At 39.9% G+C, this 15,848-nt stretch overlaps 1 protein-coding gene across 1 annotated transcript; it reads left to right on the top strand.

The window, feature by feature from the left end:
- The first annotated feature begins 4,107 nt into the window (after positions 1-4,107).
- LOC112127802 lies at positions 4,108-7,118 on the top strand. Its single transcript, XM_024229248.1, has 3 exons — positions 4,108-4,443; positions 4,521-4,799; positions 6,120-7,118. Exons 1-3 carry the CDS (start codon positions 4,108-4,110, stop codon positions 7,116-7,118), a joined length of 1,614 nt encoding a protein of 537 aa, XP_024085016.1.
- Positions 7,119-15,848: the final 8,730 nt, after the last annotated feature.

The following is a 15,848-nucleotide window of genomic DNA, read 5'->3' as shown; positions in this document are numbered from 1 at the left end:
TCAAAAGCCGAACTAGTCGACCGTATCCCAGCCAGTCGCCTCGGGGGGGTTGAATCCGAGTCCTCGGAAAATAAATCCCGCGGGTCGGATTGGGATCCTCAATCACAAACACTCACTCTTCACAATCAGTGCGCTCGCGGTGGGCGACCGGTTCCTCAGGCTTTTGCAGTTTCCGTTCAGGGTTCCTGCTACTCCCCGGAGGCCGAATGTCGCTCACACCTGGGCTTGAGAGACTCTTCCTCAGCGATTCGACCCACTAAATCGCACATGGAGGCAAGGGGGAGGTGTTCAGGCTCCCCCAACGTCAGAAACGGGAAAAGTCGAACAGTCGAGCCCAGATAACGTGGGCTACGACTTCCGCTGCCTCTCTTGAGACCCAGAGCGGTCAGATAGCCAACTGGGCGCGAGGCACCCGCCGGTCTACCCGCCGTCGTAGGCTCCCTTTCTTCGCAATAGCCCTTCATGGGTTCGGAAGCCCAGACGAGCTCTCGCAGGCTTCCGCAGGTGCCTGTTACTACTCAAGGGTTGTTCGTACACCCACTCCGGAGCTTGTTAGAGTCTTCTCCCACACGAGTTCGGTGACTTTGAGGATAGTTAATCAATTCAATCTCCTCGTTGGTTGCCCTTTGGTGAGCGACGGGGACCCTAGAATATAGAGCCAACCGCCGCCCCCAGAGCCAAGAGACAGTACTCCGCCACTATGCTCAGACCACTTTGGAGAAATGTGATCGGTTCAATACCAATCTTTTGTCCTTGCGGTTTCCATTTTGTATTTGTTTTTGCGGTTTTCATTTGGTTTTATTTACTTTGCCGTTTCCATTTGGTTTTATTTACTTTGGGGTTTCCATTTGGTTTTATTTTACTCCGTGGCCAGGCCAGTAGCGAAGATTTCAGAGATGAATGGATGGACCGTGGTCCCTTACACACGCTCGACTTCTCTTGGTAATAAAGGCCAGGTGAATAAAATCATCTCCCCTTCTGCGGCATCGCGCCGAAATCCACAAGCCTTCTCCAGTCGACTTACTCTCGGGACTTCTGCCGAGAGCTATTCCTCAGCGATTTGCACCCTAAAAATCGCACATGGAGGAAACAAATGAGAGAACCCTCACTCTCACAGACAACAGTCTTTAACATAGTCGACCACACGGGAGAATCTTCCCTCTGCGGAATTCCGAACGAGATACTCCAGGGAGCGACCCCACACTCAGTCCCCTATCGCCCGCTTCCGAGCACCCACACCTCTTCTGCGGTATCTTACCGAGATCCTCCAAAGGGCAACTCCCCGCCGGCTTATTCCCCCTCAGTTCACCACTGAGATTTTTCCCTCAATGGCGGGAAGGGGGAGGTGCATTACTTCTCCCCCGGTGCAAGATCGACAGCAGTCAAACATTCGGGCTTAGACCCCGGGGACACCTGTCTTGGGCCCCTGTCCGAACCTCGAAGTCCTTCCCGCCGCCGTCCGCCACCTCTATCTTAGCCGGTCGCAAGAGCAACCCTTCTTCTGCGGCATCTCCAATAAGATCCTCCAAGGAGCCGACGCCTATCACACAAGCCAGTTTCACAAACGACCGCCGGGACCACCCGAACCTGTTCGGCATCTCTCACGAGACCCTCCAAGGAACGACCGACCCAACAGTCGCGAATTTGCTACACCCCATCCATCGATTCGTGAGATTTGCAGGTCTCTTTTTGTTCAGCCTCCTAGGAGACCTTAACAGTGGCACCACGAGAAGGCAAAAGCCTGCACGACCCCATCCTCCTGTCCAACGCATCACGCAGACGGTGTGGATGACCACCAGCTGATCGGGGCAAGGGCATTCACCTCTTCAGCGACAAGTTTTATTTCAATTACATTTGTTGAAATTTATTTGTTTATTTAAATTCAATTTTACACTGGCGGATGCAATTGTAAAACGGTTGAATTATCTTAAGAAAAAAAGAGAAAATCTTTATGCCTCTCTCACAAAAATCGCCGACAATTTTAAAGAGATTTCGAGTGATAATTATGTCTCATTTCGACCGCAGTACAAAAAATTAATAAAAATTGAAGGTCCTGAATTGAATTTGAGGTCATTCAGGACAAAATAATTGAATACAATAGCGCGTTAACCGACGAAACGTTGGCTCTTCATACTTGCGGTGTTCAACAGTCATTCGACGATCTATTTTTTTCAGCTCGTGGCAAATACCACACAACAATTAAAAGCATTCCTGTGTTTTCGGGACAGGAGGTTAAAACAGAAAGTCCTACGGATGCTTCCAAGGTCACTCTTTTAAAGCCCTTCTCCATACGATATTTTGATGGAAACATCTCGGAATGGGATAATTTTCATGCTTTATTTGAGGTATCCGTTCATAAAAACCCCGCTTTATTCGACGCACAAAAATTCGCGCACCTTCGCACTCACTTAAAGGGCGATGCCGCCGCAGTAATTTCTAATTTCAAAATCGCTCCTCAAAATTATAAGCTCGCATATGATTGTCTCATCGATCGATTTCAAAACAAAACAAGACTAGCCAATCTTAACGTCAATCAAATACGTACCCTTTGTTCCCGCAAAAGATAACTTACAAGAGTTAACAAAATTTTCTTTAAGTCCATTGCAACTCCGTAAACGCACTTAAGTCCTTAAATTTACCCGACTTGGCCGATTTTGTACTTTTCAATCTAAGTTTTCATAACCTTGACCCCATTGCTCAACGAAAGTTTCAATGCTTGACTCCTGTCAACTCGATTCCCACGCATAAAAACCTCATTGATTTTATTACCGAATCGTTGTAGAAACCATGAAGCTTACGTGAAGGACGTGGAAACCTCTAATTCTAATTCCAAATCGGCAACTCCAAAAAAATTAGAATATTCGAGAAAGTCCCATGTTTTGATAGCTCGGAAAAATAACGACTTTGTTGATAAGCCTGGTAATACGACTCCGACCTCCGTTTCTTTATGCCCTTTATGTCGAACACCACATTCATGTCCACTCTCTTGTCGCGTATTTCAACAACAAACTGTCGAAAACAAATACGAAACTGTCAAATCCCTCAAAAGGTGTTTTAATTGTTTAGGAAACCACCTTCGCAGCAAATGGGGTTCGACAAAAACATGCCTCAAATGCAACTCGAATTTACATCACACACTTTTACACCGCGACGTTTTTATAGTACCGCCTGCGTCAACCCCTGCATTCCAACCGCCAAACAGCATTGCTGTACCGACCGATCACCCTAATAGTTCTACAGTTAATTTTGTTTCCTCCTCGAGGGCATCTGACGTTCCGACCCCCGTCCTGTTGGGGACAGTAAAAGCTCTCATTGCCGATTCTTTTGGTACCTTCCGACCCGTTAAAGCTGTGACCGATTCTGGCTCACAGGTGTCGGTAATTTCCCAACATTTGGTAAATAAATTGGGGCTCCCGACTAATAAATCCTCAATGAATGTCGTCGGGATTTCTGAGTCGAACACCGCTTCTTTAGGGTCTGTATCATGCACGATCAAGCCCTCTCAATCAAATCAACCCCTGTGGAAAACTCGTGCATTGATTTTGCCTAGCATTTCAGGCAATTTCCCCCCTATGCCGTTGTCTGTGGAAACTAGACAAAAATTTCTATCCCTCCGTTTGGCCTACCCTGATTTTTATAAACCCTCTTAAGTGGATTTCATCATTGGGGCGGATTTTTATCCAAGCCTATTTGAAAACCTTACCCCCTCCGTAATTTCTGGTAACCCCTCCGCATTCAAAACCGTTTTCGGTTGGGCGATCTTAGCCACCTAGCCGAGCCTAAATCAACCGAAAATGTCAGTTCCCTCCTCATGACCGCCCCCCCAGTCTAGACAAAAGTTTTCAGCGGTTTTGGGAAGTAGAAAAGATTCCGCCCACTCTGATTTCTAACCCCGAAGAGGATTTTTGTCAAGAGAATTTTTTGTAAACTCATCGTCGTGATCCGACAGGGCGTTACGTCGTTTCTTTGTCGTTTCGACCAGAAGCACGGGAACCCGGTTTCAACCGTTCGTTTGAGCTCAATTCCTACACGAAACTGGAAAATAGACTTAAAAAATCGCCCGAATTAGAGCAAGCATATCACAACTTTTTGGCCGAATATCTCGAAATGGGTCACATGTCTCCAGTGTCTACCCCCTCTCCTTACGTCATCCCTCATACTTCTGTCATGAAGAAATCCTCAAACAAGATTAGGGTAGTTTTTAATTCCTCAAGCCCTGATAAAACCCGCAAACCCTTGAACGAAAGGTTACTTCTTGGCCCCAAGCTGCAAAAAGAGTTGCCTCACGTCCTCATTTCCTTCCGCCAACATCGTATTGCCCTATGCTCAGACCTCCGGATGATGTACCGTCAAATTTTGGTAGATCCTGAGGACAGGAAATACCAACAAATTTTTTGGAGGCCATCCCCCACTTCTCAAATCCAGGAGTTCGAATTGAACACGGTAACCTATGGGCTTTCCCCTCTGCCTTCTTGGCTATACGTGACCTAAAACAGCTAGTGGCTGACGAATGCACGCAGTTTCCCTTAGCTTCGAGAGCAATCCTCGACGAAACGCACGCCGACGATGTCGTTTCGGGTACAGACACGTTCGAGGAAGCTCTTCGTCTGCGCGCCGAGCTCACTGCACTCCTTTCTCTAGGTGGTTTTGAGCTGAGAAAATGGATGTGCAGCGAGCTGACCCTTTTATCGGACCTTCCTATCGATCAAATCGAACCTCTCATTTTTCCCGATACTGATGCCAGCCCGAAAATTCTTAGACTGACATGGGATCCAAAAACGGATTGTTTTGGTTACAAAGTCGACTCTTTCACACATGAACCCTCTAAAAGAACAATTTTGTCCTTTGTTGCCAGATTTTTTGACCCGTTGGGTTGCATATCTCCCATTACGTTTTGGGTGAAGCACTTTCTGCAAATTTTATGTAAAGAAAATCTATAATGGGATGATCCCCTCCACCCTAAAGTTTTAAATATGTGGGTTCAATTTACTTCCGAAATAAAAAATGATAGAGTAAGTTCACATATACACGGCCTTCAGCAATAATTCTCACCTTGTTGGTTTCTGCGACGCCTCCTCCAAGAGATATGCTACCGCTATTTACATGCGCACCGAGCTTCCCGACAAAATCGTGGCCTGCACCCTGCTCACTCCAAAAAGTCGCGTCGCCCGCTTGAAGCAGCTCACCACCCCCCGGTTAGAATTAATGAGTGCTCTCCTATTATCAAAACTCCTCAATTTTGTAGCTCCCTCCATTCCCTCATCGCAAGATCGCATTCACTTATGCAGCGATTCCCCAGTTGTGCTCGCTTGGCTTTCGACACCGACTCATCTCTCAAAATTTTTGTTGGAAACCGAGTCGAAAAAGTAATTTCCGTTGCGCCACCAGAACCATGTCCGTACCGAACTTAATCCAGCTAACCTAGCCAGCAGAGGTATCTTGGCGTCGCAGTTTCTTCAACAACTCCTTTGGTGGAATGGGTCCCCTTTCATGAAGGAACCCGTTGATAATTGGCCTCGTTTGCTCTCTTCCGGCATGGATTTGGAGCAACTCCCCGACCTAAAGCCTGAAAGAGTGTCATTGAATAATTGGGTGTCGGAAAAACCCCGGATGACATCCTGAAAAGATTCTCCTCTCTCACGCGTTCAAAACGAGTCGTTGCGTATGTTAATAGGATTATTCGTAGTTCGCGCGCGCCTCCCCCCGAACGAAAATTTGGAAACCTCACCCTCGTCGAGCTCAATGAAGCCATGTTGACATGCATTGGAATTGCTCAAAGGACATTTTATTCGGATGACATAAAATCCGTCAAGGAAAAGGTTCGCCGCTTCATAAATCTTTGCGCCCTCTCGCGCCGATTTTGGACACCCGGCATTTCTTGAGGGTGGGCGGCCGCCTTCGTTTTGCCAATATCGCTTTTGATTCTAAGCACACATTATTAATTCCATCAACCTCCCTCTTAGCCTTATTAAATTAGCCGTAAATTCTATCATGAATATGCCCTCCACTCTGGCCCTCGAACGACACAAGCCATAATCCATTCAAAGTATTGGATCATTGGCGTTCGGTCTCTTCTTCGTAAGATTATTTTTAATTGCCACAGGTGCCACAAATTTAAGGCAAAGCCACGCCAGCCGATGATGGCTGATCTTCCTCCCTCTCGTGTTGTCTGTTCGAGAGCTTTCCTCCGCACGGGCGTGGATTTGGCTGGTCCTTTTCCAATAAAGTTCAGCCAAATGCGGAACGTCTCGACAACGAAAGGTTATATGGTTCTATTCGTGTGCATGAGCACCAGGGCTACCCATCTGGAAGCGGTATCTGACCTCACCACCTCGGCCTTCCTTGCGTGCTTAAACCGCTTCGTCGCTCGCCGCGGACTCCCAGCGGAGATGTTCTCCGACTGCGGAAAAACTTTGATTGGAGCAGCGAACAAGTTAAAGGAAGCTGCCTCCTTCTTAGTGGAAAACGAACAAGAAATTTACTCCCGGTTTTGTTCCTTAGGGTTCACTAAGACGTTTAATCCTCCAGCCGCCCCGAATTTCGGTGGGCTTTGGGAAGCCGGCGTGAAAAGTGCCAAGTGTCTTCTCAGCAGGATGGTGGGTGACGGCCCGTTGACCTTCGAGGAGTTCTCCACATTGCTGTGTCGCATCGAAGCAACATTAAATAGTCGACCGCTGTGTTTCGTTTCGTCCGACCCTCACGACCATTTTGATTATTTGACGCCCGGTCATTTTCTTGTAGGCGCCCCTCTTGTTGCTCCTCCTGAACCGCCTTTAGATTTAGATCAAAATCTCAAAACACGATGGAGTCGAATCAACCAATTTTCCCAATTCTTCTGGAAAAGGTGGTCAAAAGAGTACCTCCACACGCAAATACAGCGACATAAATGGACTCGAAATCCGGAAAATCTAAAGGAAGGTGATATCGTTTACCTCTATGGCACCAACTCTAGCCCTCTTAGTTGGCCTATAGGTCGCGTCGAAGAGGTGCATCCCGGTTCCGACGGCGTTGTACGGGTCGTCTCGGACCGCACTTCCGGCGGCTTGTACGTCAGACCCTCTAACAAGTTCTTCCTCCCCCTCAATCCTCCTCTATTTAAAATCCTCCTTCCCTTGTAACCTCCCTTCGCCAAGGTGGCTTCTTTAATTTTACTTATATTTTTTTATAAAATATTCATTTTAGATGGGCGGTATGTTCGCATCGGACATATTTTATTTTCTTTTTTTCTTAAAAAAAAAAGTGTATTTAAAGTTTCGTTACTCAACTTTTTTGTGGTCGGCGAACGCACCTCGTCATCGGACCCGAAGGGCATTAATGGTGCTTAGAGTCGCCCCTGTCGACGTCACACGTTTAGTACGTTACAAACCTCCGAACACGTTTGTTCGGACCTCGCCAATTCGTCTAACCTCTTTTGACTCCCCTCAAAGTCAACCCTCGTGTTTCCTTGCTCTCGTGTACAACAGGATTATTCTTTTTTTTCGTTACGCCTCCGCACTTTCTGGTAGTCTCAACAAGTTTCTCCGACGCTGGATCCGAGCTCGGTGACGCCGAAGATGATTTCATCGACGCGCCAGAAGATATATTTCATACTGTCCACTCAAAGGTAATTCTTCTCATTTTCTTATTTATTTTATTTTTTATTTTATTTTATTCCTCAAGCCTTCGCTTTTTTTTTATTTATTATTTTTATTCGGCAAGCCTCCGATTTTATTTTGTTTTATTTTATTTTGCGTTTCATTTTTAATTAAGACCAGCACGAACATAAATAAAAATAAACAGATATTCCAAAATAGACTATATTTTTTACGTGTGTGACGTTTTAATGATCAAAAAAGATGGAATTCTATTATTTAAAATGACTTTCCAAAATGAACATTGGCGAGGAATGTCGGGGTAGAGAATCTCCCAACCTTCAGAGTTACACATTACTTACAATCGATAATTGTACAATACAATTACACAAATACAATAGATTTTTGAAAATTGTATGTTAGAATCTAGAATCGATTATGTGCAAAAATAAAGAAAATCTATATCTCTCCGGCTAAAACATTACTAAACTCTTCACATATAAATAGGGATATTGCCAATTTTGTAGTATTTACTTTCACTAGCATTTTTATTTTATTTTCATTATAAATAGCATTAAAATTTATTAGAAATTATTATGTTCATGAAAGAAAATGTAATTAAGGGATTTTGAAAAATAAATTACTAAAAGGTTTTAATTTCATAATTGTTTATTGGATAAAATATTTCTTTAAACAATTAATATTAATATACATTGTAAAAATTGATAATGTCTTCTGATAGGTAAAACATCTGCTAGGCATACTCTTAATAAGGCTGTCACTAATTTCATAAGGAATTTCACTCCTCTAGTGCAACACTGCACTCAGTTGTTGCAAGTAAACTGGCTGCGGATGAAGATCGATAAGCCTTCTCTGCAACGCATCCCGTATGTGCTCATTGGGAGTAAGGTCTGGAGACAAGGGTGGAAGGGGCAGATGGGAAATTCCCAAGTTATCTAAACATTGTTGAACAACTGCTTCCATGAGGTCTGCCATTGTCATTCGGAAATCGAAAATTCCTGCCAATGGGATCCATAGTTTGAGGGATGTATTCCTCAATAATTTCTCGGACATAATGGACTGCGGTGAGATTGCCTTCAAAAATATGGAGTTCAGTTCGTACTCCAGTGTAATCCCAGCCCTGAAGGTGACATCGCCTCCTCTAAACTGAACTGAATGGTGTACGAACTGGGCCATTGTACGCATCCCCATCGGCCCCTGCTATCACTGTACAGACAGAATCGCGACCCATTAGTAAACGTAACAGCATTCCAATTGTGTTCTCTTGTTGGCGCTTCCTGCATTATATTCTTCTGAATTGCTGTTGCGGTCTGTTCTGCAAGTCATGTCAAAGTAGCATACGATATGAGGCCAGCTTCTCACAAACGATTACGGATCAATCGTTTGTGTTGACAAAGGCGGGCATCATGGAAAGGATTCCGTCTTGCAGCATTATATATAGCAATATTTCTGTCCTCCATTAGCGTTGTAATGAACTGAGATCCACTACCAGGCCTCCTATTGGCAGTTCCAGTTGCTCGTAATCGGGCTAAAGTCAGGGAGACAACGCTCTTAGAAAGCCAACTGCCTCTGCGATATCCACTTGTCGCTGACCTCGATACCTCAATATCACAGTAATATTGCGAACTTCTGGTTCAAGATGATGTCTTTCCATGGTTAAAGAGAATACAACTGGATTAAGATGGAGAAAAGACGGGAAATGGTGTTTGTTTGCATGATGAGTAATCGTCAACTTTACTATTCTTAAGTAAGTACATTATTAAAAATGAGGATTAACGTTTGTTTGTTTTTGGTTTGTATTTTCTTTTTTGTTTTACCCAACTAACTATAATATATTGGTTAATTTAATTAAAGTTAATAGAATAATAATAAATTACAAATATCCCTATTCATATTTGAGAAGTTTTGTTATAGAGAATTGAAAAGCAACCGTCAAAAAACAAGGAAGACGGCACCCGGCCAATAACCGCCCCCCGTATATGTTTTCACAAGAAATTTCCTATTTGTAGTTTGTGTTATTTTGTCAGTGGGTTTTTAATAGCGGCGGCAAAATTCCTAGTGGAAGAAGACGAGAATGACTTGAAACTAGAAACAGTGAATATAATAACTTCAGTTTACTTATGTTTTAAATGCATCAATTTGAGAAAAAAAACAACAGCGCACAAATGTAATTGTGAACGTATGGCATTACATAAGTAGTTTTAATTTCATCAGAATTTAAGTTTTCATTCTTATGAAGAATTTTCTCATTGACGATACAATTTTTTAAAAATTTCTTAGCGATGCTCGCATCTGCTTTATGATTCTACAAACCATTTATCAAAATTAGTTTGGTGCATTCGGAAAATGTGTTTCTTTATGCGAGAAACCTGATTTTTCGCAATAAGAAAAAAATTTAAAACTAGAAATTTTTAGTCAATCATCAATATGACGTTTAAATGAATCTCTGGCTCTGTTTGATGGTTTAAAGATTAAATAACTTTTTAAAATTGAATTTAAATACCGCCAATATACTTGCAATTGAGTCAACTGTAATCGTATAAATGATATAAAATTATAAGATAAAAAATGCCAAGTTAAAATTTCCATTTTTAAGAATTGTTAAAGTATAAAGAACGTTTAGTCATTTATATCTCGAAGAAAGAATGATCGTTCATTGTAAGACAAGTTGAGAGAATGAGTTATAGATGTTTTATTTTTGGCGAACGGCTTTGATTTATTAGAGTTGATAAATTGTTCAACCTTTATCTACACACGTATAAAAAAGAAGGTCAACGTTTTAATCCCAAATCAGAAGTGATTTTGAGGAGTAGGCCGCAAATAGGATTGAAGGATCGTTATTGTAAAATCCGACACACCATTAGAAATATTTACCAATGGAGAAACCCCGGCGGCCTGATTATTAATTACTATTTGCTGTTTGGTAAAGGACATGGTCCGAGCAATGTTTTTCTCCCGGCCTGTTTATTTCCCTGCCCTCTTTCCACATTTAACACGACGATAAACAACAATAAAACCCATTAAAGAGCACAATAAAGAGCCTCCTCGTCGGAGACGTCTTGACAATGGAAGACCCAGTTGGACTCTTACCAAATGCGCGGCTGCAGATATCTGCATGAGGTAGATGTTACATGTGGGGGCCTTAAACGTTTTTTCATTCTATCAGCCATCTCAGCCAGCAAATGTAACGATCCAAAGACGGTTCATCCACTGGGAGTATCGTATTCGACTTGAAAAAATACCATTTAAGAAACTCTCTAGCGTGAACAGATAAAAAGAGTTTTTACTGAATTTAAAGCCACTTTATTTTCATCGAAATGACGTTAAATTGAAATGAGCATATCTACGTAATTTTCTTTAATAACTGTTGACCATTCAAATATACATCAAACTACAGTGATTGTTTGGTTACTGTTGCTTTCATATAACCTTAACAGCATACATTAATCAACAAATATAAAACTCGTTTGGAAATCTGAACTTAAATGCAAATAAAACAAAGATCACAGCATGTGACATTAATTTTTTACTTTCTACTTAGCTACTTCGATATATGAAATGATCAGTTTTTGGTACAACTCTGTTATTATTTTAAGTAATTAAGATTTATCAGGGCTAGTAAATTCAACGCTAATCGCGTGAAAAACACAGCTGGACTAGTGATACTAATAAAACCTTAGTTTGTAAAGAAAAACGTGAAGGGAGAAATTGCTAATATTGACCGACTGTCAGGCACATGTGTCCGATATCTATTATGGACATTCCGAGGGGGCTCCGGGTTGCAAATTGGCCCATGAAAGAGATATTCAATAAATCAGTCAATCTTTTTTGGTTTAGTTGTTTAAAAAAAAAAATTCGCAAATTAGGTTATTAAAAAGTTTGGTCCAGATGAAATTAGCGAATTTTATTGATAGTGATTAATTTAGTTAACAAGCATATTTTTGTAAAGGATCTTTTTATTTTTTTTCTCAATCTTAACATTATGCACATCGTTAATCATTCGGAAGAAATTAACAATAGGTTTTAATTTATTATTCGATTTTTTTCAAAAGCTTATTATTTTAATATAAGTTTAAGGTCATTAAGTTTTAATACGGTTGTAATTGATCGGCTTTTATGTATATCACATTTAATTACGAAACCTTCGACACAATGGACTGTTTAATCTTCTTGAAAAAAAAAAAGAAAAACTATGATTAAGTAATCCTCTTGAGGTGTGGATCGATTCGTTTCTATAGTGGAGATGCTTTATTGCAAGATTCTGGGAAGGATTATTGGCCCTTTGTCTTTATTGAATCCGGTGTGCCCCAAGGCATACGGGGTCAGTATTATTTCTGAAATTTTTAGGTGGCGTTGGATCAGCCCTTAACAAATCCTCATTTTCACGCTTAACTGTCTGCCTAAAACATTTTCGCCAAACTTGCTCATTTGAGAAATGTACTCACCTGCTTAACTGCAAGGATCTGGACACTTTTTGGTCTTGGTGCGAGAATCTGAAATTAAATGATAATAAGCGTAAAGTCATACGATTTTCCAAGAAAAAGGTAGCGAATGAAGACTTGTTTGTTTACAAAACCGGTCATCCCATCGATCTCTTTGTTTCCATCTCGGACCTTTGGCTAATTTTTTTAATAAGAACTGCGATTTTCGTGACATCATTGATGCTCGCGCTAATACGCATTGCATGTAAACAATCACGTTCCTTGACTAATATACAAATTTCATAAGTACATAATAAAAGCATATGTATTTGCCATACAATTTTTTTGCCAATTACTTGTTTGTTGCGATTTAGAGTATGCAAGTATTATTTAGTCGCCCGGATCAAACAGAGGGTACATAGGAATATATGGAAATATTTGCTGTTCAAATTGAATATACATGACAGTGAGCATCCTTATAACGAAAGAATGAATTTCGTCGGACTGGTCTCTTTGATAGAAGGAAAAATTTGGTTTCGGCCTTGATCATATGGAAGGTACTGACCTATAGGATTGATACCCCGGAGATCTTGTCTTGCATGGGTATTAGGGTCCCCCAGGGTCGACTCTGCCCACTGAGCTATTCTATTTTCCCCAAAGAAGGACGGACGAATTCGGAATCTTGTCTTTCTCGAAAGGTTCAGCACATTATTCATTTTGAGTCGGACCCTTTTTCTGACTCATTGCCGGTTTTCCAAAAGGTTTTGCTAGGATTAAAAGAATATTCACAGAAATATTTTTTTTCTTATCTACAATTTTTATTGTTATTTTATTTTTTTATCTATTCAGTTTGTCTTGCTTTATTAAACTTTTATTATTTTATCATTTTATGGCTAATTCTTGTTAACTAACTTTTTAAACTTTTGAACTATATTCTGAATTGTTGCATTTAGATTTGTAATTCTGACTGTTCGTTTTTGGGTCATTTGGCCCGTTTTAACTGCAAAAAATAACTAAATAAAACATTTTAATGTTGCTTGAATCAATGTCTTACGTTGTTTATTTCTATTTCAATTGAAATTGAATATTTTTGTTCATCTTAAAAAGTACCAATGCAATATAAAATCAAACATTTTGTGCGATTTTCTTAAAGAGGTGTATGAAGTGAAAAACGTATAAATTGGTTGTTTCCGATCGTTTTGATCGATCTAATCTCCAGACTTTGGCATTTCTTATTTATTGTTGGGCTTGATTGAATTAATCAATTAAATCACACTTGACGAGAATAAATATTAAAAATAAACTAATTTGACTGTACTTGTATCTGAAAAAGATGCATATTTGAAATTATCGACCGTAAATAAGAATAATACAACTACAAACAATACACGAATATGTCTTAATCAACACTTTCAAAAGAAGTGAACAAATTTTTGAGCGAATATATTTCACAAATCTCAGTTGAAAAAAAAGAAAACTTCCAGGTGAATTAAAAATCGATTCTTTAGTGTAGGCCATTATTTAAAAAAAAAAAATTGCACTTGCTCTGTAATTGTGAAAATATTTTAGGCTTGGAAAATTTTAATTTGATAACATTTGTTATAAATATTATTCATATTGAAAATCTCATAGAATTGATTATTGTAGAGATTTCTTTTATGACACTTTAAGAGTAATGAAAATGTTTTTTTTTTTTTTCAATTATCCTGTTTGCCAATCCTCGCAGCTTCAGTTTGTTAAATGAGTACTGGCATTTCGTTATCTTTAGTGGTTCGTCCATGGATCGCGTTTTTTCCTTGCAGCAAAATGCAAAACACAGCTTGAATATGGAAAGGCGGGATGACCGAAAATAGCAGCAAACTGCATATGAATGGCAAAATTTACACTATAGTAAAATCACCTTAAAATCTTAAAATAACATCTCATGAGTTAGTAGTTAAATTTGTATCTGAAAATCCAATTTCGCACAAACGAATTTAGTATAATTTGATGTAATTATATTTAAACATAAAAATAGAAAGGATCATATATTTAATAATTATACCATTATTGACTTGCAAAATTGACTCCCACATGTTGCATGTTCGCTAGTCCGTACAGCCGTAATATTAATTTTATATTAAAATATATACATCCATATATTATGTTTTGTTGCCTTTATTAATTGATTTTTGTAACCACTTTTATTTCCACCATGTATTTTCATTCATAAAATCAATATTATCTTGTTGACAGTGGGTCAATATATGAAAATGTCTTTTAATATTTGCATGGGGGCGTCGGTGGCCGTAATGGTTTAGGCGTTGACCCGGCGCTCATCTCTGTAAGGTAAAGGTCCTGGGTTCGAATCCAGCGGCCCTACATTCGAACCCGACAAACTTATTAATGGGCTTTTTTTCAAAAACACCAGCACCCTGAGGGTTGATATGACCTCCGCTGTTGCGAACCCTCGTAAAAAAAACCACTTCTGAATACTTGAATTTTCAGCTATTTACAACTGTATGGCATCTGTTGTAAACAACCGACGTTATGGATCAGACTGATTTTTGTGCAACTCATTATAAACTTTATTCTCAATGATCAAATTATTCTGATAAGATTTTATTTTTCAAGATTTTATCTTCCAACATAAAAATTTACCTAATTTGTTTTTTGATGCTTGGCTCGCATTAACAACAAATAATTCTTCGATAATTATCTTTGGCGTATATTATTTCAAAATACATTTAATTCCGTAGCTTTCCTAAATAAATAAAAATATATTATATAAAATATGAAATATCGTTCTAATCTAATTCTAACAAGGCGGCCTTCTATGTTAATAATGAACTTACGTACACAAGGTAATCAGGGTTGAATCCAATTAGACAAAAACAACAATCAGTTCTTTCGTCGAGCTTTCGAGGAATAATGTTAAACGATGAGATATTTTTGAAATTAATTATAATGTAGCTATAACGAACTTAATTGTTACATTCTTAAAATGAAATGTCTTTTCTGTTCAAAGCTCAAATCGGTCGTTTCCGATCATCGTGATCCGCTCTCCTCGCTGCGTCACCGGTCAAAAACTTTCTGGAATTTTTAAATATTTTATCTGACCGACGCAGATAGCGAGGACGAGAATGTTAGAGAATGCTTAGCCCGACAAATGGGTTAATTGGCAAACCCAACACTCAGAATGATGGATTATTGTTTTAATATTAAAAATTATATTACATTTTACCGTCTTTTTTAAACGATTAACGTTTTATACAGAATCAGTTTTTCAGCGATACCTAACTACGATTAATCATGAATTTCAGCGGAGCCCAATAAATCACATCAATCACTTTTAATTAAAAATGGCTTATTATGATTATCGTCGTTAACTACCATAATCATTGATAGTTAATGATTTTCCTTCTGTGTTTATTAGCAGTTTTAAGCCCAAAGAAAAAAAATTCTTGTTTATTTTTCTTTAAAAAAAGTCAACTCTAATAAGCAAGAAGGTGGATTTTTCGTGAAATTTTTACGAGGATGAATGTCCTCACTCCGTTATGGAGAAATTTATGTTCCCTGAGTGAAAGGTACATTTTGAAGGGATGGGAGGGAGTTGAATGTTTACCCTCAGCGCTCGAAAATCTTCTCAGCCCAGATAAACTCTCCACACCCTAAAGATATGGTGACTCTGCGGGGATGCAGACATTAATCTGAACACCGTCGAATCGCTTCACCCAAAAAGAGGGAGAGATAAATGTTTAAAAACGATTTTTCTGAACGGGCTTCAGGATGATAAGGAGACACCCAGAGGCCTTTCCTAAAAGGGGGCTTGGCCCTTCAGCTCTTGACTAGACCT

Source organism: Cimex lectularius, unplaced genomic scaffold, assembly GCF_000648675.2.
Source record: "Cimex lectularius strain Harlan isolate CLEC.00 unplaced genomic scaffold, Clec_2.1 scaffold354, whole genome shotgun sequence".
Lineage (NCBI taxonomy): Eukaryota > Metazoa > Arthropoda > Insecta > Hemiptera > Cimicidae > Cimex > Cimex lectularius.
This window is presented reverse-complemented; position numbering and strand designations above follow the sequence as displayed.

Bases quoted from the DNA above. Each gene is read 5' to 3' on its own strand.
- LOC112127802 (XM_024229248.1), top strand. From the start codon at position 4,108: ATGGGTCACATGTCTCCAGTGTCTACCCCCTCTCCTTACGTCATCCCT. The intron at 4,444-4,520 runs GTAACCTATGGG...GAATGCACGCAG, and splicing joins AGGAGTTCGAATTGAACACG to TTTCCCTTAGCTTCGAGAGC. The intron at 4,800-6,119 runs GTCGACTCTTTC...CACAAATTTAAG, and splicing joins CGGATTGTTTTGGTTACAAA to GCAAAGCCACGCCAGCCGAT.